The sequence below is a fragment of the Rattus norvegicus genome, chromosome 7 (assembly GCF_021556685.1).
Source record: "Rattus norvegicus strain SHRSP/BbbUtx chromosome 7, alternate assembly SHRSP_T2T, whole genome shotgun sequence".
Lineage (NCBI taxonomy): Eukaryota > Metazoa > Chordata > Mammalia > Rodentia > Muridae > Rattus > Rattus norvegicus.
The window spans coordinates 52,042,501-52,066,743 of record NC_141540.1 but is presented as its reverse complement, the minus strand read 5'-3'; the positions used below and the strand labels follow the sequence as shown (position 1 = coordinate 52,066,743).

At 38.0% G+C, this 24,243-nt stretch overlaps 1 protein-coding gene across 3 annotated transcripts in view; it reads left to right on the top strand.

Annotated features, from left to right (window-relative positions):
- Positions 1–24,243, top strand: part of Acss3 (acyl-CoA synthetase short-chain family member 3) — a 209,076-nt gene that overhangs the window by 89,928 nt on the left and 94,905 nt on the right. For all 3 annotated transcript variants that reach the window (NM_001414941.1, NM_001108091.2, XM_087557233.1), the window contains 2 exon segments: positions 8,263–8,343; positions 8,426–8,521. In NM_001414941.1, coding sequence (NP_001401870.1) covers positions 8,263–8,343; positions 8,426–8,521 — 177 coding nt within the window.

Here is a 24,243-nt window from a genome sequence, read left to right as displayed (position 1 = left end):
ACTTGGTTGATTTCAGCTCTGAGTTTGATTATTTCCTGCCTTCTACTCCTCCTGGGTGTATTTGCTTCTTTTTGTTCTATAGCTTTTAGGTGTGCTGTCAAGCTGCTGACATATGCTCTTTCCTGTTTCTTTCTGCAGGCACTCAGCGCTATGAGTTTTCCTCTTAGCACAGCTTTCATTGTGTCCCATAAGTTTGGGTATGTTGTACCTTCATTTTCATTAAATTCTAAAAAGTTTTTAATTTCTTTCTTTATTTCTTCCTTGACCAGGTTATCATTGAGTAGAGCATTGTTCAATTTCCAAGTATATGTGGACATTCTTCCTTGATTGTTATTGAAGACCAGTTTTAGGCTGTGGTGGTCCGATAGCACGCATGGGATTATTTCTATCTTTCTGTACCTGTTGAGGCCCGTTTTTTGACCAATTATATGGTCAATTTTGGAGAAAGTACCATGAGGAGTTGAGAAGAAGGTATATCCTTTTGCTTTAGGATAGAATGTTCTATAAATATCCGTTAAGTCCATTTGGCTCATGACTTCTCTTAGTCTGTCTACATCTCTGTTTAATTTCTGTTTCCATGATCTGTCCATTGATGAGAGTGGGGTGTTGAAATCTCCCACTATTATTGTGTGAGGTGCAATGTGTGTTTTGAGCTTTAGTAAGGTTTCTTTTACGTACGTAGGTGCCCTTGTATTTGGGGCATAGATATTTAGGATTGAGAGTTCATCTTGGTGGATTTTTCCTTTGATGACTATGAAGTGTCCTTCCTTATCTTTTTTGATGACTTTTAGTTGAAAATTGATTTTATTTGATATTAGAATGGCTACTCCAGCTTGCTTCTTCTGACCATTTGCTTGGAAAGTTGTTTTCCAGCCTTTCACTCTGAGGTAGTGTCTGTCTTTGTCTCTGAGGTGTGTTTCCTGTAGGCAGCAGAATGCAGGGTCCTCGTTACGTATCCAGTTTGTTAATCTATTTCTTTTTATTGGGGAGTTGAGGCCATTGATGTTGAGAGATATTAAGGAATAGTGATTATTGCTTCCCGTTATATTCATATTTGGATGTGAGGTTATGTTTGTGTGCTTTCATTCTCTTTGTTTTGTTGCCAAGACGATTAGTTTCTTGCTTTTTCTAGGGTATAGCTTGCCTCCTTATGTTGGGCTTTACCATTTATTATCCTTTGTAGTGCTGGATTTGTAGAAAGATATTGTGTAAATTTGGTTTTGTCATGGAATATCTTGGTTTCTCCATCTATGTAAATTGAGAGTTTTGCAGGATACAGTAACCTGGGCTGGCATTTGTTTTCTCTTAGGGTCTGTATGACATCAGTCCAGGATCTTCTGGCCTTCATAGTTTCTGGCGAGAAGTCTGGTGTGATTCTGATAGGTCTGCCTTTATATGTTACTTGACCTTTTTCCCTTACTGCTTTTAATATTCTTTCTTTATTTTGTGCGTTTGGTGTTTTGACAATTATGTGACGGGAGGTGTTTTTTTTCTGGTCCAATCTATTTGGAGTTCTGTAGGCTTCTTGTATGCCTATGGGTATCTCTTTTTTTAGGTTAGGGAAGTTTTCTTCTATGATTTTGTTGAAGATATTTACTGGTCCTTTGAGCTGGGAGTCTTCACTCTCTTCTATACCTATCATCCTTAGGTTTGATCTTCTCATTGAGTCCTGGATTTCCTGTATGTTTTGGACCAGTAGCTTTTTCCGCTTTACATTATCTTTGACAGTTGAATCAATGATTTCTATGGAATCTTCTGCTCCTGAGATTCTCACTTCCATCTCTTGTATTCTGTTGGTGAAGCTTGTATCTACAGCTCCTTGTCTCTTCTTTTGGTTTTCTATATCCAGGGTTGTTTCCATGTGTTCTTTCTTGATTGCTTCTATTTCCATTTTTAATTCCTTCAACTGTTTGATTGTGTTTTTCTGGAATTCTTTCAGGGATTTTTGTGTCTCCTCTCTATGGGCTTCTACTTGTTTATTTATGTTTTCCTGGAATTCTTTCAGGCATTTTTGCGATTTCTTTCTGTAGGCTTCTACTTGTTTATTAATGTTTTCCTGTGTTTCTCTAAGGGAGTTCTTCACGTCTTTCTTGAAGTCCTCCAGCATCATGATCAAATATGATTTTGAAACTAGATCTTGCTTTTCTGGTGTGTTTGGATATTCCATGTTTGTTTTGGTGGGAGAATTGGGCTCCGATGATGCCATGTAGTGTTGGTTTTTGTTGCTTGGGTTCCTGCGCTTGCCTTTCGCCATCAGATTATCTCTAGTGTTACTTTGTTCTGCTATTTCTGACAGTGGCTAGACTGTCCTATAAGCCTGTGTGTCAGGAGTGCTGTAGACCTGTTTTCCTGTTTTCTTTCAGCCAGTTATGGGAACAGAGTGTTCTGCTTTCGGGCGTGTAATTTTTCCTCTCTACCGGTCTTCAGCTGTTCCTGTGGGCCTGTGTCTTGAGTTCACCAGGCAGGTCACTTGCAGCAGAAAAGTTGGTCTTACCTGTGGTCCTGAGGCTCAAGTTCGCTCGCGGGGTGCTGCCCTCGGGCTCTCTGTGGCGGCAACAACCAGGAAGATGTGCGCAGCCCTTTCCGGGAGCTTCAGTGCACCAGGGTTCCAGATGGTCTTTGGCTTTTTCCTCTGGCGTCCGAGATGTGTGTGCAGGGAGCAGTCTCTTCTGGTTTCCCAGGCTTGTCTGCCTCTCTGAAGGTTTAGCTCTCCCTCCCACGGGATTTGGGTGCAGAGAACTGTTTATCCGGTCTGTTTCCTTAAAGTTCGGGCGGTGTCTCAGGCAGGGGTCCTGCCGCTCCTGGGCCCTCCCCCACGGGAGCCCAGAGGCCTTATACAGTTTCCTCTTGGGCCAGGGATGTGGGCAGGGGTGGGCAGTGTTGGTGGTCTCTTCCGCTCTGCAGCCTCAGGAGTGCCCACCTGACCAGGCGGTGAGGTCTCTCTCTCTCACGGGGTCTGGGAGCAGAGAGCTGCTGCAGGCCGGGATCCGCGGGTGTGGGACTTTCTGATGTCTTTGTTTTTAATAGATGAATCGTACTGCTTTGTGCACATGCTCATTTTCTTTATCCATTCTTCAGATTAGGGAGATCTAGGTTGTTTCCACTCTCTGGCTATTATGAATAAAGCTTCTATGGATATAGTTGAGCAAGTGTCTTTGTGCTTTGATGGATCATCTTTTGATATATTCCCAGGAGCGGTATAGCTGGATCTTGAGGTAGACCTTTTCCCAGTTTTCTGAAAAACCTTCCAAATTGATTTCCAAAGTGGTTGTAGAAGTTTGTACTACCACCAGCAATGCAAGAGTGTTCCCCTTGTTCCACATCCTCACAGCATGAGTGATGTCTTGAGTTTTTGATCTTTGCCATTCTGATGTGTATAAGATATAACCTCAGAGTTGTTTTGATTTGCCTTCCTTGATGACTAAAGACTGACCTTTCTCAGCCATTCACAATTCCTATGTTGAGAATTATGTGCTTAGTTCTCTACCCCACTTTTTAATTGGGTCATTTGTTGGTGTTTAACTTCTTGAGTTCTTTGTAAATTTTGGATATTAGCCCTCTGTCATATGTAGGGCTGGTGAAGATCATTTCCCAAACTATAGTTTATTGATTTGTCGTATAGTATATTTGCCTTATAAAAGCTTTGCGGTTTCATGAAGTCCCATGTATCTATTGTTGATCTTAGAGCCTGAGCCATTGGAGTTCTATTTAGGAAATTTCCTCCTGTAACAATGTCTTCTATGATATTTCCCACTTTCTCTTCTATGAGATTCAGTGTATCTTCTTTCATGTTTAGGTCCTTGATCAACTTGGACTTGAGTTTGTGCAGGGTGATAAACATGGATCTATTTTCATTCTACATGTAGACATTCAGTTAGTTCAACAGCAATTGTTAATGATGCTTTAACTTTTCCACTGCAAGCTTTTGGCTTTATCAAAAATTAAGTGTCACTAGGTGTGTTAGTTTATTTCTGGATCTTCAATTCGATTCCATTGATCAATGTGTCTGTCTCTGAACCATGACTCTGCCATTTTTGTAACTATTGCTCTGTAGTACAGCTTGAGATCAGAGATGATGATTCCTCCCGAAATCCTTTTATTGTTCAGCACTGTTTTGGCTGGCTTCATTTTTTCCCATATGAATTGCTCTTTCAAGGTTTATAAAAAGTAGTGTTGAAATTTTGATGGGGATTACATTGAATCTGTAGATTGCTTTTGGTAAGATGGCCATTTTCACTGTTAATCCTACTTCTTGATGAGCATGGGAGATCTTTCCATCTTCTGATGTCTTCTTCATTTTCTTTCTTCAGGGACTTGAAGTTCTTGTCTTTCTTCACCTGCTTTGTTATAGTTATATAACACATATATAATAAAACCATCCCTGCATCCCTGAGATGAAACCTTATTGATGGACGATGTCTTTGATGTGTTCCTGGATTTGATGTTTATTGGGTATTCTGCATCAATGTTCATAAGAGAAGTCAGTCTGAAATTCTCTTTTTTTTTGTTGAGTCTTTGTGTGGTTTAGTTATTAGGGTGGCTGTGGCCTTGTAGAGCAAGTTTAGCAGTGTTTCTTCTGTTTCTGTTTTGTGAAATAGTTTGAGGAGTATTGATATTAACTCTTCTTTAAAAGTCTGGTAGAATTATGCACTAAAACCATCTGGCCTTAGGCACTTTTTAAATTGGTCTACTTCTAATGACTGCCTTTATTTCTTCAGGGGTTATAGGGCTGTTTAAATAGATTACTTGATCCTGATTTAACTTTTATAAGTGAAATGGCTAACTTATAATGGCTTTGTTCTTTTGTGTAGCATAACTTTAACTATTGATTAATTTCTACAATAAATTTGTAAGCATCATGCCAAGAAGTAGTCATTATAGAGAAATAGAAACATTTTCAAAGTTTAAATTTATCTTCTATGTTTTAATTTTGCATTACTACTTAGTTGTATAGCCCAGGCCTTTACTTTTCATAATATCTAGACATTGCATTTTACCATCTAAAATTTTCTCCATTAATGTTAATAAATAATTCCTTGATACAATGCAAAAACACTAAGATAACACTTACATATGCCATTACTTATGGAGAATTCTACTTCATGCCTAACTAGAAGCTTCACCCTTACTGACTAGTGTGCACAGTATTGGTATTGGAGGGTACTCTGAATGATACTGGAGAAAAAAATGTAACCATCGATATCAACAGCTATAAATTCTATGACCTAAAACAGTAACCTGCCTAAAAGACAAACTGATGTAATAGCAGAATAAAGGCTTTGGGACTGACCAATCATTTAATGATTTCTTTGAAGGCCTATTTCATGACATGGAGCCCATACTCAACACTGCTAATACGGCCAAGAACTTGATACTGGATATGTCATGGGCCGAGAGTAAAGACTAATGTTATTATTCTGTTACAGAAATATAGCAGCAACATGATTCCTAATGGCGCGCTGCTATATCTACAGATGAATGTCTCGCTCCACCCCCAGCAAAGGAGATTCTTCTTGCACTGGTGGCAATTAACACAGAGACCCACTACTGGGAAATATGCAGAGAGTGAGGAAATTGGAGTACTTAGTCCTAAATAGGATACCTTCTTTGAACCCATACTTTAGAGTTTCAGCAGTCTATGTCTAAAGGGGAGGGAAAGATTTTAAGAGCTAGAGGTAGTAGATGACTCCAAGGAAATAGCATCTTCCTGACCTAGAAGGACTGATACACATATGACTCATGGAGACTGTAGCAATATACACAAGACATACACAGGTTCAAAACAGATGTGGGGTCCCAGCAGTGAGAGGTGGAGATGCACACAGGGTTACACACCTAACCGAGAAGCTATCTGCAATTGATATCTACGGGCAAAGGGAACCTCATTTTTCTCCAATGGAGTCTACTCTACTGGGTTTATCAACCACAATACAGAGCAGGCTGCATGCTTACAAGTAGTTGGGCACCACAAAATGAACTCACTTGTGTTTTTGAAGATGCTTTACTTCGTTTTTCTTTGTTTTGACATTTGTGTTTTTGTCTCAGTCTTTTGCTTCATTATTTTGATTTTTGCTGTTGTGGGTTTATTTGTGTGTGTGTGTGTGTGTGTGTGTGTGTGTGTGTGTGTGTGTTTCTTATTATTATGTTGTTTTCTAAATTAATATTTGAATGACAGACCAAAAGAGAAAACATAAAACTGGGTGGGGAAGAAGGTTGAGAGGAGTTGGGGGTAAAGCATGATCTAAACATAGTATCTGAGTGAAATTCAAGGAAAAAAATCAAATTAATAAACAGCCTTTAATGAACATCAGGCAAAGTACTAGGTTTCACACATTGATGCTTCTTAAGATAAAGGACAAAGAAAAATGAAATATACTTAAGAGCTCGAGAATCCCAGAATAAGAAGTGGCTTACCTTGCTGGGATTTCTCCTCAAAATTGACTTTAAAATCTGATCACGTTTGTTTCTCTTATTTCCATAAACTATTGTCTCCATTTTTCAAATGTGGCATAAGGGCTAATGGTTACATCTCACATATTTTGAGTAACAGTTAAAATAGTTTTACAAGTCCCAGTTTAAACAAAAAGGAAACCCAGAATACGAAAACTGATATCATAAAACTTTTTTTCAAATGAATTAAATTAAAATAAAATGCTGTGTCAGGTGTTGTGAAGAGAAGCTTTTCAAACATCATAGTTGAAAGCATTGCTGGCATCACATAGCTTTCTCTACTGTAATACGTGAAAAAATAGAGTATACAAAAGAAACTGGATGATGTCTCCTTTTCAAAAGAGTGGAAGGCTTTTAGGAACAGTCATTAATACCCATACATTAAATTCCTCGACCATCATCAAAACACCCAACTCATTTTTACTGAAACTAATAAGCAAAGGGAGATAGGACAGAGTTCATTAATTTGGATTTGGTGACTAAGTGTGTATTAAATGGTTATTGGACAAGAGGTTCATAATTTCTAATACTCCCAAGGTGAACAAGAGAGCCATCTGTATGTCAATTGCATCATACAACATAGAAATTGGCGCTCAAATGTCAATAAATCTGCACCTGATATTTGCCAAGAGACCAGGTATCGTTGGTACATATAATATGTTCCACAGTTTGACGCCTGTGTTTCATTGGCGGAGCCTGAGGAGCGCAGCCAGAATAGGAGCTACAGCAAAGTCAGTGTGTTTTTATTTATTTTTTCTTTTTCATCTCCTGAATCATATATATGCCTTATAATTGCACAATGATACCAAAAGTGTACAACTAAGAGAACATCCATTAATTAGGGCATGTTTAGCCCATTGAGTAGGATAATGTTTTGAAGAAAACAACTCAGAGATGCTTTGAAGGGCACATGACTTTTAAATTATTGTTTTTACTCAGTAGGCATTTGCTAGCTCCTTTCAAGGGCCATGTCTTTTGGCACTAATGACTGCTAATATTTATAATGGTGAAATAAACAGTTCTAATTATTATATTTAGCATTCATTCTTCTCTTGGTGACTCATGTGTCTACGTTTCAAATATCCTCTGTTGGGTTTGGGTAGTTTCCAAAGTTAAGGGAAGGCACTGGCAACAGATTTGTGAAAATGTAGTAATGCCTTGATTTGGCCCTAAATGTAACATAAAACACACCTGTTAGCCTTAAGGCTAACTCATCAGGATTCATTGTTCAGAGTTCTGGAGATCATCATTAACATATTGCTCAACTCCCATATTGTTCTGTGTGATTCCCACTTAGCAGTGTAATTAGGTCTCAATTAGAAGGTAACTTTGTTTCCTCTAAGCAGCACATTGTCATAATCATAAGGAATGGATGTTCTGTTGGTCTATATCTTAAACAGATAACTTCCCTTGGCTTTTTGTTAAATTTAATTTAATTTGCATTTAGTTTGAGCAGTTTCAATTTTTGTTCTGTTAATGCATTTGAAAATGTAATATTGATACTATAATGTAATATTGCCACTAAAATTGTATTATATGACTGTGATATTGTATGTTTGCATATGCTAGTAAGGATGTCATAGAATAATGTTTTTCTATAAATAGTAATGCTAAACACATATGCTCTGGGGTTTCTATTAGAGAATTAAAAGAAATAACAATTGAAATACAATTATATATGAGTCAATGTAACTTGTAGCTCACAGAATACTGAGTGATTTAAATCTGTAATGTTTATGGGAGATTGTATGAAGACAGTAAACCTTTTAACATTTTTCGAAGATGTTAACTTCATTTTCCCCTCTTTTTAAGGGTGTAGTTAGACCCACTGGGGGATATGCTGTAATGTTGAACTGGACAATGTCTTCCATATATGGACTTAAACCTGGAGAGGTAACCATGATTTCACATTTATAGCACATGGCATTTTGCTGACTAAGACAAATATTTTATCATCATTTTAAATTTGTTTTAGGTATGGTGGGCAGCTTCTGACTTAGGCTGGGTTGTCGGACATTCCTATATTTGCTATGGTCCTCTTCTACATGGAAACACAACAGTTTTATATGAGGTAAGAAAATAGAAGTGATATTGTATACAGGACCCTTATTTTACTGATTGTTCTTTATGAGTATGCCTGGATAGTACTGGTGAAAGGTGGATGTCACTGCATTTCCTTTTGACAGGAGGGATTCTGGATTAATATTTTTGAGATGAATGGGTAGCCCCATTGCTCAACCAGGGACCATGCCTATCCACTGGATATAGTCGCTACAGTTTCTATCTCCCTGTTGTTGAATATTTTGGCTAATGTCCTCCTATTTGGGTCCTGGAATCTGGGACTTCCTAGTGGCTACCCCAAGTTCCCCCTCCCCCACTGCTAAAGAAAACACAGGGACAAAGAGTGGAGCAGAAACTGAAGGAAAGGCCATCAAGAGACTGCCGCATCCCATCTGCAGACACCAAACCCAGACACTATTGCTGATGCCAAGAAGTGATTACTGGCAGGAGCCTGATATGGATGTCCTCTGAGAGGCTCTGTCATAGTCTGACCAATACAGATGTAGATGCATGCAGCCAAATATCAGACTGAGCATGTGGGCCTTAATGGAGAAGTTAGGGCAAGGACTGTAGGAGCTGAAGAGGTTTGCAACCCCATAGGAAGAACAATATCAACCAAACAGATCCCCCAAAGATCTCAGGGACTAAATCACCAACCAAATAGTACACATGGGGGGAGCAATAGCTCCAGATGGATATGTAACAAAGGATTGCCTTATTGAGCATCAGTGGGAGGGTAGCCCTTTGGTCCTGTGGAGGCTTGATGCCCTAGTGTAGGGGAATATCAGGGTGGGAGGTGGGAGGGAGTGGATGAGCAGGTGGGGGAGTATCTTCATAGAAGCAGGGGGAGGGGAGGATGGCATAGGGGATTTCTGGAGGGGAAACCAGAAAAGGGGATAACATTTGAAAAGTAGATAAAGAAAATAACCAATAAAAAGGAAAATAAAAAGAAAGACGGATGGCAATAGGAAGAACTGCTATAGATTCTTTAGAAGTTATTTCAAAAGGGAAACAAACATGAAGAAAATAACCACCACCTGCTCTTATGGTGTTAATGAAAAAATGAATAGAAACAAAATTTTGGAGAAAATACAATATCAAACATAAAACCTATGCCAGGAGAGTTGTAAATGTTATTTACAAAGTGATGCGGATTTAAAATCCTAAGAAAGCATTATCATGAAATGAACAAAATATATTCACATCTTGTTTTTCTAGAGAATCAGTGGATTTACAAAAAAATATTTTGTCTATCTTAGTTACATATTTTCCATGGTTTCTAATTACAACTCTGAATGTAAAAAGAGAAAGAAATCTAGAGTGATTAGACTCAAGAGTTGAATGGTTAATGGCTTGAAAACTCTGTTATAGTAATTATTGTCGCCCTGAAATAAGGTTTCTATATTTGTATTGGAGAATTCCTCTTAGGGGCTTCCTTTCTGTAGCTCTATCAGCCTCTTACATGAAGACGGATCAACATACTCAACAACATACAGTGGTTCACAACCTGTCGATCATGACCCCCACAAATTATCCGAAAACACAGGTATTTACATTACAATTCATATCAGCAGCAAAATTACCATTCTGAAGTAGCAACAAAAGTAATTTTATGATTGGGGTCACCACATCACGAGAAAGTGTATTAAAGGACTCAGCATTAGAAAGACTGAGAACCATTGAGTTAGAAGTTGGACTTTTGGGTAGAGCTCTTGGGTACCATATCTGATGACCTGTGTTCAATCTGCAGAACACACATGGAGAGAAATGACTCCTCCTTCAGGTGGTCCTCTGACTACATCCATAGCATGATACAAGCATTGATATCTGTGTGCACTCAGAAAGAAGTAAATGTAGTTTTTAAGACTTTTGAAACATCTGGGTGTGTGTGGTAACTAATATAGTATCGTATTTAATATGATACTGGATTTTCTGGGAAATCTAACTAGATGGAAAATATAGAAATCTTTACATATTCCTATTTAAATTGAAACATAATGAAGAGGACCAAGAGAAATGCCTCAGTGGTCGAGAGGGCTTAATGCTTTTGCACAGAATTGGAGTTTGCTTTTCCAGCATGCATGGCAGGCAAGAGACAAAAGCTTCTAACTCCAGCTTATACACTCCAGTGTATAAGTCCTCTGGTATTTATTACCTTCTTCTGTCTTTCTCAGGCACATGCAATACACAAGTGCACATATACATTCTTTTCCTCTCTCTCTCTCTCTCTCTCTCTCTCTCTCTCTCTCTCTCCCCCCTCTCCTTCTTCCTTCCCCCTCTCACTCACACATACACGAGTAAAAAATAAAAAAAATATTAAAATATTTTAAAACCTTACCATAGAGATGAAATTGGAAGACTTTCAGGTGTCTATAGCTTTTGCCACAAATTTTCCCATGTGACCACCTCTCACGCAAGCAAGATATTGATAATGTTGCTTTAAAAATGTTCACCCTATTAGTTTGAGTGTATCTGGTTTGATGTGGAGGTCATTGACCCACTTGCCAGAATACAGCAAACACAGAGGCGTATGCCAGCAGCAAACCACTGAACTGAGAATAGGACCCCCGTTGAAGGAATCAGAGAAAGAACTGGAAGAGCTTGAAGGGGCTCGAGACCCCATATGTACAACAATGCCAAGCAACCAGAGCTTCCAGGGACTAAGCCACTACCTAAAGACTATACATGGACTGACCCTGGACTCTGACCTCATAGGTAGCAATGAATATCCTAGTAAGAGCACCAGTGGAAGGGGAAGCCCTGGGTCCTGCTAAGACTGAACCCCCAGTGAACTAGATTGTTGAGGGGAGGGCGACAAGGGGGGGAGGATGGGGAGGGGAACACCCATAAAGAAGGGGAGGGGGGAGGGGGATGTTTGCCCGGAAACCGGGAAAGGGAATAACACTCGAAATGTATATAAGAAATACTCAAGTTAATAAAAAAAAATGTTCACCCTATGCAGTGGCATGATCTTAATTTTCTACACTTGAATTTTTTCCAGTTCATATGTGTAATGGAGAAAGTAATTGCATAACCTCCCAGAAAAAGATGGAGAAATTGCCAGTAGTTGAAACAAAATGATTAATGTGAATAGTCTACAAGTATCTTTGGATGGTTGAATAGCTACTATGTATGAATAGCTACTGTATTTTATAACAGTTTGCTAAGACCTTCTTAATACAATTAAGGGACATAGTTTAGGGATAATCAGGCACAAATTAAATATCTGACAATGTAGCAGTCTCTCACAGGTTGATAAGGAAAATCAGACCAATAAGTGGGGCATGTAGGGAAAAGTATCCGATCATTGAGATATTTTGTTATATTAAGGGTTGTCGACTCAACAATTGTACAGAGAAAGAAATGTGAGGCCATTGTCTACCTTCATGAAATTCTCCTGCACACTCCACCACTGTAAAACTCCCATCGTTTTTTAGTTGGCTAGTTTTCTGTCTCTGAAAAAAATATAATAGACTTTGAAGCAAGTGTTACTGCATCTCTCACTATTCTTGCAGTGTTTTTATATCCTGTACACTTGATAGACATTTAGAGTTTGTAATATAACACATGAAACAATCTTGACACATTTGCTCCATACTAACGTTCCTGCAACACATCAAGTGTTTTTTGTTTTATTAAGTCAGCCCTCTTGAGGAAAACAAAATAAATCCTAACACCAAATGCTTACTTTGAAATGTGACACTGCCTATTCAAATGTGACAAAGAAGAATTCATTTTAAGCTTTCTTGGTTCTTACCGTGACCTCAGAGTTGAAATGCCTAGAATATGAATATCTGAGTTTGAATTGGCTTTCTACTTGTTTTGTTTGTTTATTTAAAACATGAGCTAACACTACCAAGAGAGCTTGGCTGTTTAGTTTATCTGGGAATGATGGTCTCGAAAACAGAATAGAGATTCTATAAACATTTGTTGTGTGGCTGACAAGACATATTTTACATCTTTGTAAATTTTCTGTATCTTTTTTTGTCCTCCTTATTTATAATGTCTTAAGGTATTTTTTTCTGACCTCAAAACAAAAACTCTTTCTTTCATTTTTTTTTACCATTTCAAAAGTTATGTGCTGACTTTTGGACTTTTATTTTCTTCTATACAACCTAGATTCTCTGAAATAAAACAGCCCTTTCCAAAGCACTTTGGTTTCCTACTCCTCCCATGCCTCATCACATTGTAATCTGGCTTCAGTCTGTATCACTTCACAGAAGTGTCTGTTATCAGACATCACTACTGACGTCATAAGTGGCAGAGTCAAAGACCTTCGCTGTTTTGCTTCTGTCTGTAGACATCTGCTATCATCACCTATATCTTTTTTCATTCTGATTTATTTTCCCTATGTAGACAAGTTATTTTGCCTAGTGTGCTTTTCCTTGGTCTTCCTCAATAGAAAAGTGCCTTTTGCTTGCTTGTTTTGCTTTTGGTCTATGCATATGTGTAAACCAATGGATTTATTGAAGTTACTGACAGTATTATGGGTGGGAAGTTAATGATAGGAGTACAGGAGACAAAAGGCATAACAAAAGCGCACATCCGCACATGACTGACAAGATTTGGCGTGCCTTACGTGACTTGCCTGCACGTCAGCTGGTCAGAGAGTTTCCCATCAGAATTCTCTTCTGCTTTTTGCTCCTTTTCTCTGATATTGTATATATTTATTTAAAACATACTTTTCATGCACTATGTTCTCATCATGGTTCTCTCTCTCCAACTCCTCTCAGACCCTCTCACAAACTAACAAACCAGAATAGGAACAAACTATGCCACAGAAAAAGCACAGGAAACACATACATCCAAAGACACATACATTAGTACACCCCATAAGAATACAAAACCAGAAACCACCAGATAGATACAAAAGACCTGTTGTGGGGGAAGGAAAGCCTAGACAAATCATTAGGAGACAAAAATTTTCCAAAGTTACCATTGAGCTCATTTTGTATTGCCAGTCTACTGTTGGTTATGGTCTCTGCCCATTTGTGTTCTTTGTTTACCCAGTAGCTTGTACTGTATTAGGATTCCATATGAACCCTCAAGTGGCCCCTAGCTTTAAATGTCCCTACTTTTATTGCCTCCCTTGAAACCCTCTTCCCTCCCAACCACTGCTGAATTCTATTGTTTATATCCTCCAAATCATTTTTTTAAAGATGGAAGATAGGAACTGTCATTTTATTTATATTCTTTTTATTTCGAACACATTAATGTAGGATCAAAAATGTAATGACTGAGAAACTAATGAAATACTCTTAGTTACATTAATGTTCACTCTCTTAAAAGCTACAATATTTTCTTTATTTAGATTTTATTTAATCTTTTTTTTTACACTCCAGATTTTATCCCCTTCCTAGTCCATCCTGAGTGTTCCACATTCCATACCTCCTCCCACCCCCGCCCCCACTCAGGTCTCCATGAAGGTGACCCCACTCTACCCACCCCACCAGATCTCTCCACTCCCTGAGGCATACAGTCTCTTGAGAGTTAGGTGCATTTTCTCTGACTGAACCCAGATCCTGCAGTCCTCTGCTGTATATGTGTTGGGAGCCTCATATCAGCATGGTTGATGGTCCAGTGTCTGAGAGATCTCGGGAGTCCAGGTTAATTGAGTCTGCTGGTCCTCCTACAGGGTGGCCTACTTCTCAGCTTCTTCCAGGTTTTCCCTAATTCAACTACAGGGGTCATCAGCTTCTGTCCAATGGTTTGGTACAAATATCTGCATCTGACTGCTTGTTGGGTCTTTTGGAGGGCAATCATGATAGGTCCTTTCTGTGAGCACTCTATAGCCTCAGTAATAGTGTCAGGCTTTGGGGCCTGCCCATGAGCTGGATCCCACTTTGGGCCTTGTAATTGGACCTTCTTTTCATGTTCTTCTCCATTTTTGTCTCTTACATTCTTTTGGACAGAAACAATTATGGGTTGGAGGTTTTGACTGTGGGATGGCAACCCCATCTCTCACTAGGTCTTTCTTCTGGAGGTGGGCTCAACAAGTTCCCTCTCCCCACTATAGGGCACTTCATCTAAGGTCTCTCCCTTTGACTCCTGAGATTTTTCTCACCTCCCAGGTCTGTGGTACATTCTGGAGGGTTCCCCTGACCTCCTACCTCCTGAGGTTGCCTATTTCCATTCTTTCTGTTGGCCCTCAGGGCTTCAGTCCTTTCCTCCCACCCAATACCTGATCATGTCTCCCTCTTCCCAGCCATAGCTATCTATTCTGTTTGCCCTTCCTATGGAGATTCATCCTCCATCCTCCAGGATCTTACTTTTTACTTAACCTCTGTGGTTATACAGATTGTAGCCTGGTTATCGAAGAATTTAACAGCTAAGATCCACATGCAAGTGAATACATAGCATATCTGTATTTAGGTCTGTGTTACTTCACTCAGGATGGAATTTTCTGTCACCATTTAGTAACATATTTCTTTCATTTTAAATAGCTTACTAATTTTCCATTGTGTAAATGTACCAAGCTTTCTTTATCCACTCGTCTGTTGAAAGGCATCTAGGCCTGTTTTTAATTTCTGTCTATAGTCAATATGTGTTATCAACTGTCTTGGCATTAGGATGGAGAATCCTTTGGGTATATGCCTAAGAGGTACTTGGAGAAGGTTTTTTATCTGAGACATCTCAGCTTGAATCATATCATCTCTTGAAAATTGTCTCTGTCTCTGTGCCTTTTATGTAGTATAGTTGCCTATTGAACAGCATCTACTGCCGAACTGGCCACACTGTACTACGGTGACCTAATCAGTTTTGCAAAGGCATGGGGCAATCAAAGCATAGTCTTCCAGTTCAGTATATGGTGTGCATTAAGCCTTTCAACTACACTTTGAAAATTAAGTTGAATTCCCATTCTCATTTCCATCCCTCTTCTCTGAAAATTGTTGTCATTCTCAAGTCATGATTTCTCTTCCTTTGAACTAAAATTGGACCTATTGGTACCATTTTATTAGCTCTGAGTTTTATTCTGCTTATAGTTCTTAGATAATCTCCTTGAAATATTGTATTGGCCTCTATCTGTGCATTAGTCTTTCTTCCCACGTTCTATTGACTATTAAACTGATTTGAATCTACATTCTTTGTCTTTTATTTATTTTATCTATTTATTACCCATGTCTCTTGTCATGTATCTAAAACTTCTAAACTATCATGAACAAGTATATTATCTTGATTTTAATTCATACTATGTTTGGAATTCTAATATGATTTGTACCTGGGAGTCTAGTTGCTTACTGCATTTAATCACTGGCCTGGGGATGTTTCAGATAGGTGATTCTGACACATGACACTCCATTCTAGGCTGTCTCTACCCTGGTTCTTCCCTTCCCCTGCCCCTTTATCAACCCTTTATCAATAACAATTAAGACAACAGAAACTGAACCAACAATGATGTACAAGTAATCATTCTCATGTAGATATAATCAACATTTCCTAATCTACTACCCCAAAACCAGTTTACATATTTTTAGTTTCCAATAAAACAAAATTCAAGATGTTTATTGTCTTGTGACACATAAACATACATTCACATATACATATAACCTCACTCCCATTTAGATAGTTTTTGCATATATTTAGTTATTATTTATTAGTCACTTTATATTCTGATCCCGGCCCCCTTCCTCCTCCAGCTACCAGCCCCTTTCCCTCTGCTTTGCTTATAGTGAGGGAAATCCTCCCCATCAACCTATCCAGGAACATCAACTCACTGCAAAACTAGGTGCATCCTTTCTCGCTGAGACCAAACAGGTGGGCCAGTTAGGGGAACAGGGTTCACAGGAGGCAGACAACAGAGTGAGGGATAGCCCTGCTCCAGTTGTTGGTGAACCCGCATGAAGACCAAGTTACACATCTGCTACATGTGTGGGTTACTTACATCCTGCCTAAGTATGCTTTTTGGTTGATGGTTCAGTCTCTGGGAGGCGCCAAGGGTTCAGGTTAGTTCACTCTGTTGATCGCCTTGTGCCCCTACCTGCTTCAGGTTCGTCAATCCTTCCCTCAAGGCTTCTACAACACTCCCTGAGAGCCATCTAATGATTGGCTGTGAGTCACTGTATCTGTTTCCATTGGCTGCTGGCTGAATCCTCCCATCTACAGGCAAAACAGGGTATCCTTAGTAGAATCAGGGATTGCTTCTTGCCCTGGGATGGTTCTCAACTGGGACCAATCGTTGGTTGGCCATTTCCTTAGAGTCAGCTCCATCCCTTTCCCTAAACATCGTGAAAGCAGGGCACATTTTTGTCAAAGGTATTGTAGATGGATTGCTGTCTTATTCCCTCCACTGGGAGTCCTGCATGGCTACAGGCGGTGACCACATCAGGCATCATATCTCTCTCACTGCTAGGAGTATCAGTTAGAGTCATTTAGCTAATTTAAAATAATTGAAATTATATTTTTCTTTGACAACATGGATCATACAAACACAGTAAAAAGGCAAACTGAGCATAAAACTATTTAATTTACTTTTGAGTAACTCATAGGTTAAATACTCTGAAACATAAAATAAATAATAATTGAATGAAAAAGAAGACATCTCAATCATGACAAAATTTGTAGGGTCACTTAAAATACATAATAATCACCCGACTTAATCAAAAGAGTTGGAATATTTCCCCTGTAGTTGAGGACAAATCAAAGATGTCATTTTCCATGGTTCCAGTTGACATAATTATCGAAATTATTGCTAGTTGAAATAGCATAATGAGGAAACACAGGGCATAAATATCAGATAGGTATGACAAAGCTCTACGATTTCCAAATGGTATAATTATATAAGTGAAAAAGTTGCAGACTGAATAAAAATCCTCTTAGCTTTGAAGTCAACCTAATTTTGGGAAATGAATAAACAGATAAATGCCTGTTGGGTTGCTACATGTGAATGATGAGTACTTGCGGCTGAAAGTAGACAACACAGATCTCTGTTAAGGGGGCCCTTTACCTTCACAGCATCCTTATCCGGATTAGAAGCAGTAATACAGTCTTATAAGAGCCTAACTACAAGAGAAAGTGGAACAAAGACCCATTGTTATTTCTGTTTATTTTTCCATACTTGCTGGCAACTCTTCTGTATTTTTGAATAGTCAATATAAAAGTTAAAAAAAATCACAGCTTCAGTGATCACTTTAAGAACATAAAGTCATTTGCATGACATGCATGATCAATTATCATCTTCCTGTCTACATTTACGGTCTTTTCTATGGTTTCTTGCTTCCTACTTTTCTTACCCAACACCACATAAAACAGAGTAAGTGGGCAGAAGTCTGCCCGTGATTAAGCGTTTCCCTCAGTTAAACAATTAGTCTTCCCTAATTGTCAATAGGTAGACGTCCTTGTCTTAAGGGACTGGGTCTTAAATGCCACATCTTGTAAGTATCCAATCCAATTTGATATTTCAGTTTTTTTATTTCCTCAGGCTTATTGGGTGTTTTTTTCTTTAGACTTATATTACATCATCTAGATCCCTATAACTTGGCAAATAGAGTCTGTCATTCTATAAACTTAGTGGGCAAGAAACATTTCTCATCTCTGGCCCAGTGCCTTCTGGGAAGAAGATGAAACGGAACTAACCCTATTGACATGTAAAATGCAGGGATAGTTTTACCTAATTCATTAAATATAAATTAACATTATTAAGTTAAAAAGAATATTGATGTGTTTAGGATAGCAATTGAAAACAAAAACAATTTTTCCAACTTGCACCATTCTTTTATACTAATTATCAACTTTATAACATCATCTGCTTATGGGAGAATGGTTTCCCAACCCCTTCCATATAGTAAAACTGACAGCTTTTCAAATTTTTTATGTGGAATGATGAAGTATGTGTGGAAAATACATCCTTACATATACTTCACTTCACATTTACATTTACAATAAATGATACAGTGTATATACTATATAAATAGTAGTTATTGGATTATTTAGAGAATGATGATAAGAACAGATCAAATTGTACAATATAGATATTTTATAATGTTTTGGTCCATGCTTATTTGAATTCTGAGACTCAGAACCCATGAATACAAAAGGCAATTGTATTTAGTCTTAGTTTAATTTAGTATATAAGAAATATTTTACGTAGGAAGCTGCATTTTTGTGTTTAAATACTAAAACTATAATGTTTACATAGCAAATATAATTTAATCAGATCATTGGCATAGTTTTTAGAGTGCTAATTTTTCTAAAAATATATGTATCTATCACTTAGCTTGATCAAAGTTTCATTTTTATGCTTATTGGACCATGTTATAAAGGTCTGATGTCCTAGTGAGTTGGTGTCTTGATATGTTGTTCTTCCATAGTGATGAATCCTGACTTAACAAAACTAATGCTCTAAAGCATAGGGAGATTCGGAGTTCATTATGGGAAAAAGCATCTAAAGTTCAAGACCCCATTCACAAACAAATCTCCATTCTATTGCGAATAGCACGCCATTTTATAGAAGAATAATGAATGAGCTCTTTTATTTCAACAAAGCAACTTAATAAACTCTAGAATTTAATTCAAATCTGTAAGTATATCAACTGATGGAAAATTTAAAATGAATGGTTAAAACTACTCTGGATGCTTAACTCCGAGATACAAGACCATTACATTCTTGAGAGAAGTCTCAACAGTGACGAACGCAATAGACATTTAATAAGGTTTTTTTCTCCCATAAGAGGACATAGCATTCTATATCATTATGAAGACATAACTGAAATTGTCAGCTTCCTGGTGATTTCCATGTTCAAATGCATTAATATGTTTCTCATTAAAATGAACAATTAAAAAAAAAGCCCTTATATCAGTTTCTTCACTCAATTAGAGATGCTCTTAACTTCAGAGCCACCTCTCCAGAATCTAACCACCCCCTCTTAGTTACTCTTAGTTACTGACTTCAGTTTAAGGCTTGCTTCTGCATATTTGGTTATTCTTATGTTCATTGCTGCCACAGGTACTCACCCATGTGTTTGTTTTCTCCAAAAATATCTTCCTGGTCTTCACCAGATTACATTTCAGGTACACTACCTCAATGAGACCCTGTTTGATCTCCTGGATGAGAGTAAACCCCTTTGCACAGTAGTCCAGTGCCTTGTGCTCCATTGACTTGAGTCTCTGTTGCAGCCCCATTTATTTTCAGGATCTTCTAGAATGTTTGCTTGCTCCTTTCGCTCTCACTTGGATTAAGAGGGAAGAATCGTCAGTGTTCAACTTTAAAGTTTCTTTTTCACACTCATAAATTTTCAAATAAATACTTGTTAATGAGATGACTGAGTGAAAATATCAAACAAAAGTTGACTTAAAGGGTTTTTTTGTTGTTGTTTCTCAGATGAGAGGTATATAAATTTAACATATCTTTTCCATCAAGTGACTTCATGAATGGATTATTCAGATAGATTACATTTTTACAGGCAAAAGTTTATTCTTATTAGTTTATCTGAATATATTTGAAGACTCAGTTTTGTATCTAATAGTGAAAACAGATCTTCACAGTTGATCCATTTTCATAACCCTGAGAGGAACAAAATATTCAGAAGTCCTTTAGATGGCTAGTTTATTAATGAAATGTTGATTGAAACAGACCTAATTCCAGAACCATATGGATGGGGTCAGGGATTTTTTATGGTAGCTACTTAGCTTTCTTTCTGCACCTGTGATAAACTAAGGTAATCCATCTAAAAATAAATACAAAATTGGTATCCATTCCCCCAACAGAGAACTGTCTTGTCTGATCTCCATGGGAGAGGATGTGCCTTAACTGGCAGAGACTTGATGTATGTTGTGGCAAGGTGGGGGATACCCAGGGGTATTCCTCACTCTTAGAGGAGAAGAGGCAGGGGGTCTCATCCTATCAAAGGAGAAGAGGGTGGGTGGGGAAAGGGTGGGTCACAGTGAGGGAGCACTGGGGGACTGGGGATCAGGGTTATTTACAGCACTTGGAATTACTTTGTTAACAAATTAATTTGTTAATTAATTAACAAAAAGGGTATGAGCCCAATGACCAAACTTATGTTACAAGTCTGCCTCCCCCAAAGTTGTTTCCATCAATTCTTACTACAAGTTGAGCTTTTCACACCAGCATTTGAGAACACAACAGACATAATGATAACAATATTTTCATATAGGGACTTTGGTGCCTAAGCAACTCTAGTATCTTAGTGTCAGGCACAAAAAAATGTGTTGTCACATGGTGAATATTTGCATATATGCTTCTTGGTCTCTCTCTGTCTTCCATTTATTGTTTGCCTACTCTTCCTGACTGCTATCTGCAGAATCAAGCCGAAGATTATTTCTCAAAGAGAAGGAGTTCTTGTAGAGCCTGCCTTTGCTTTTTAATGTTGTTGTGTACCAGCTGCAAATGTGTATCTTCTACACACACTTTGATTTCAGAATACAATGCACCCATGTGTCCTCAGTGACAGCAGCGTTGTTAAGCAAGGAGTCCGCTGAGTATTCCTAAGCTAAGTTATTACCTAGGTCCAGAGGATAGTATTAGTTATAGTTTTGATTCAATCTATCATGAGATTAAAGCCATAAGCTAGATGGAACACTTGATTTTGACAGAACTATTGTTCCAATATAATAAAAAAATTGAGCCTTCAAAAAGCAGAAGATATAGTTCAGTTGGTAGATTACTTGTCTAGCATGAATAAAGCCCTGGGTTGCATCCTTAGCACCACGTAGAGGCATGATCTTAGGACACAGATATCTAGGACATTCAAGGTCATTCTCAACTTCATAGAAAGTTTGAGGCCAGCCTGGGCTACCTGAATCCATCTTATAAGCATATGAACAAACAAACATGAAACCTGAAAAGCTGCAATTCATAAAACGTCCACTCTTGCTTTGCTTACACTTTCACAGTACAGATCTGGTAGGAGCAAGTGTTTCTTAGACGTTCTTCAATATTCTCCTCAGGCCAACTAGGGTGGATGGTTAATAATTCAATAATTGATTTAAAAGGATTGCCTTTAAGAAGTCAAAGACTTAACGTTCTGAATTATGCTGCAGAAACATGGTCACTTGTCTGGGAATTTTAACACTTGCCTTTATTTACCAATATGACTCTGGGTCAATACAACATTTTAGGGATGCATTTCTTATATATGAAAGGAGAAAGTTGACACACTCTCCATTTTCCATTTCTGCCACTCATTTTTGAATCATTTCCATTTTTCAGAATAAAATTTATTACTTGGTATACACTATTTTAACTTTTATGCTTGGAATTCATATGAGTCGCTGGATTTCACTCTAGTTTGACTTTTAGAAATTATTGATGATGTTGTATTTATTGGAGAAACTGCACTTGCGTGTTAGCATCTGAATGGCAAGGGTCCTGGAGCTTCTTCATCTAGTCCGCTTCAGACCAGTGACTTACCTACTGAGCTTCAGATGAAAGATAGCTATCCCTTTGCATCACTTAACTGATCCATTCATATGAAGCATGTAGAATAATATGCAAATCATAAAAAATAGAGTTAATTTGGGGAAAGGTTTGTTCAAGTCATTACTCACAAATTAGAAAGTATTTTGCTCTGGAATAGAATACTAAAATTTCAACACAAACGACACTTTTTTCCTCTGCATTCCAGCTATTTATAAGATGTGGACTTTTAAGTATTCCGCATTTCTTCTTTCGAAGCTTGTTTGTCCTCACAACACAGGAGTGGTCACTGGAATACTGGAGGCAGCTCCCTTCGGAGCCCATTAACTTTCTTCTAAGCCAAGACTGAAGGGCCAGCACACTAGGCACCATTGTGATGCTAGCACCAAACTTTGAAGAGGAGCAGATGTGGAGGATATCCCAGGGGTCTCTCTCTGCTCAGGGATCTGTCCTTTATGAGGAGAGCTTTTGAGGGAAATAAGTCTGACTTTGAAGCTTTCAACTGAGAGAAACAACAGTGATCATGGTTCACCACTACCCATATATTTTTAGCTTTCTACTTTTAGTATTCATGTCTGTTAGAGGACTTCCGGACACTAAGCTTGCTAACCTTTTATTGCATGGCTTTTTTTCCTGAACTGATACAAAGAATAGAGAGTTGAGGTAACCCTGCCTCCATTCTTTCTAGAAGTAGCATGAAAATGAGCTGTGTATTCTCCTGTATTGCATAGGATAACACTGGGGTAGCGTACGTGAGTACAACTTAAAACCTCAAAGGACTATCATGTGCATGTGAATGTGACAGTGTAAACATATTTTACACATGAGTACTTTATCAATACATTGTAAGTAATTATAATCGTATCAAAGGCAGATTTTAGGTTAGTTTCAAGTATGAAAATCTCATATTTGAGACTACTAAAGATGAGAAATACTTAGCAGTTGCCTTTGCAGATGACAAACTTACATAGCTGTCTCATCTCAGATGCATGCTCTGAGATGTCTGTGCTACCCTGGATTTATAGGTTTCGTGAGATTATGCTCTGCAGTGCTTTACAAAAAGTTCATTAGTAAGGTTTCTTAATTTACTCTTAAAAACAAAAAGAACAAAACCAAACCAAAAAAAAAACCCCAAAACTGTAACTGTTACAAGAATGTGTAGGTATATTCTACTATGCGTTGTTTGAATTTTAACATATTTTCTCATTTTTTATTTCATTCTCATGGAATTTCACTTCCCTTTAAGATTCATAGCTGCTATGTAGCTAAGTAATAAACTTCATAAAGAACATATAGATATCCTGTTTTACAGATGTAATGGAAAATTCTTTTTCCGTTTTCCCTTTGTCCCAAATGTAGCATAGCAGCATCTACTTTAGAGTGTTTGTGGTGAGGAAAATGACTAGGTTATTACTGTGATTGGGTTTGTATAATTTGATCTTTGCAAATAAAAAAATACAAAGCAGATGCCAACATCTCTGAAATTCTTCAAATGGCAAGCATGGTGCAAAGATATTTATTTTTGAGTTATTTTTTTTTATATATACCTGTGTGCTGTGTTAGATGAAGCAAGTGAGATGTGTCATAAGTCAATGGGCAGTGTTTACAGGGCCATATTGTGAACAACGTTGTTCTAGAGTCTGTGAAGGGGAAACAGAATAGGCATCAGATATGCTCCTTGCAGTACTGGGGCTGAAAATATAGCCAAAGAATTAAAATCGATCTGACAAATAGAAAGCAAGCAAATAAGGACAGCATCAAAATAAGAAATCCCTCATACAGTAGAAAAAGTGCAATGACAACAACAACAACAAAATCCCAGTCAACTTCAGGGAGCTACCAGCTATGGAAGCCATCCCATAATAGAATGGAAAGCTAGCTCTGATATCTGTCCATTAATTTTTAAGAGAACATTATGTCTTATAAAAGGGAATAGTTTATATACAGGAAAGTAAGGGGGAAAATCACTATTATTGATTGAATCTTGGGGAATCAGAACTCTTCTAACACTTGCTAGATATGAATTCACACTACAAATCTATAAAACAGGACTTGTTGAGTCTCTTACTTATAGTAATAAAAAACATGGGCCAGAGCCTGTTAAATAACTTTACTAGCGGCCTTGGGTGATGAAGTTAGGTTTTCAAGTCTACCTTCATTGTAGTACTCCCTTCTCCTCTCTGGGGACCTTTGGTAGTCTAGTAGCTGGTCAGAATAATACATTCAAGTTCAGTGTTAAGGAACAGGGTGACTGTGGGGATGTCAAGTGGGCAACGTTAGGAAGATAAAAAGGACATTGAATATAGCCTTTGATGATTTTAATTTGGAGAATTTGTAGGAAAGCATTTATCAAGTTC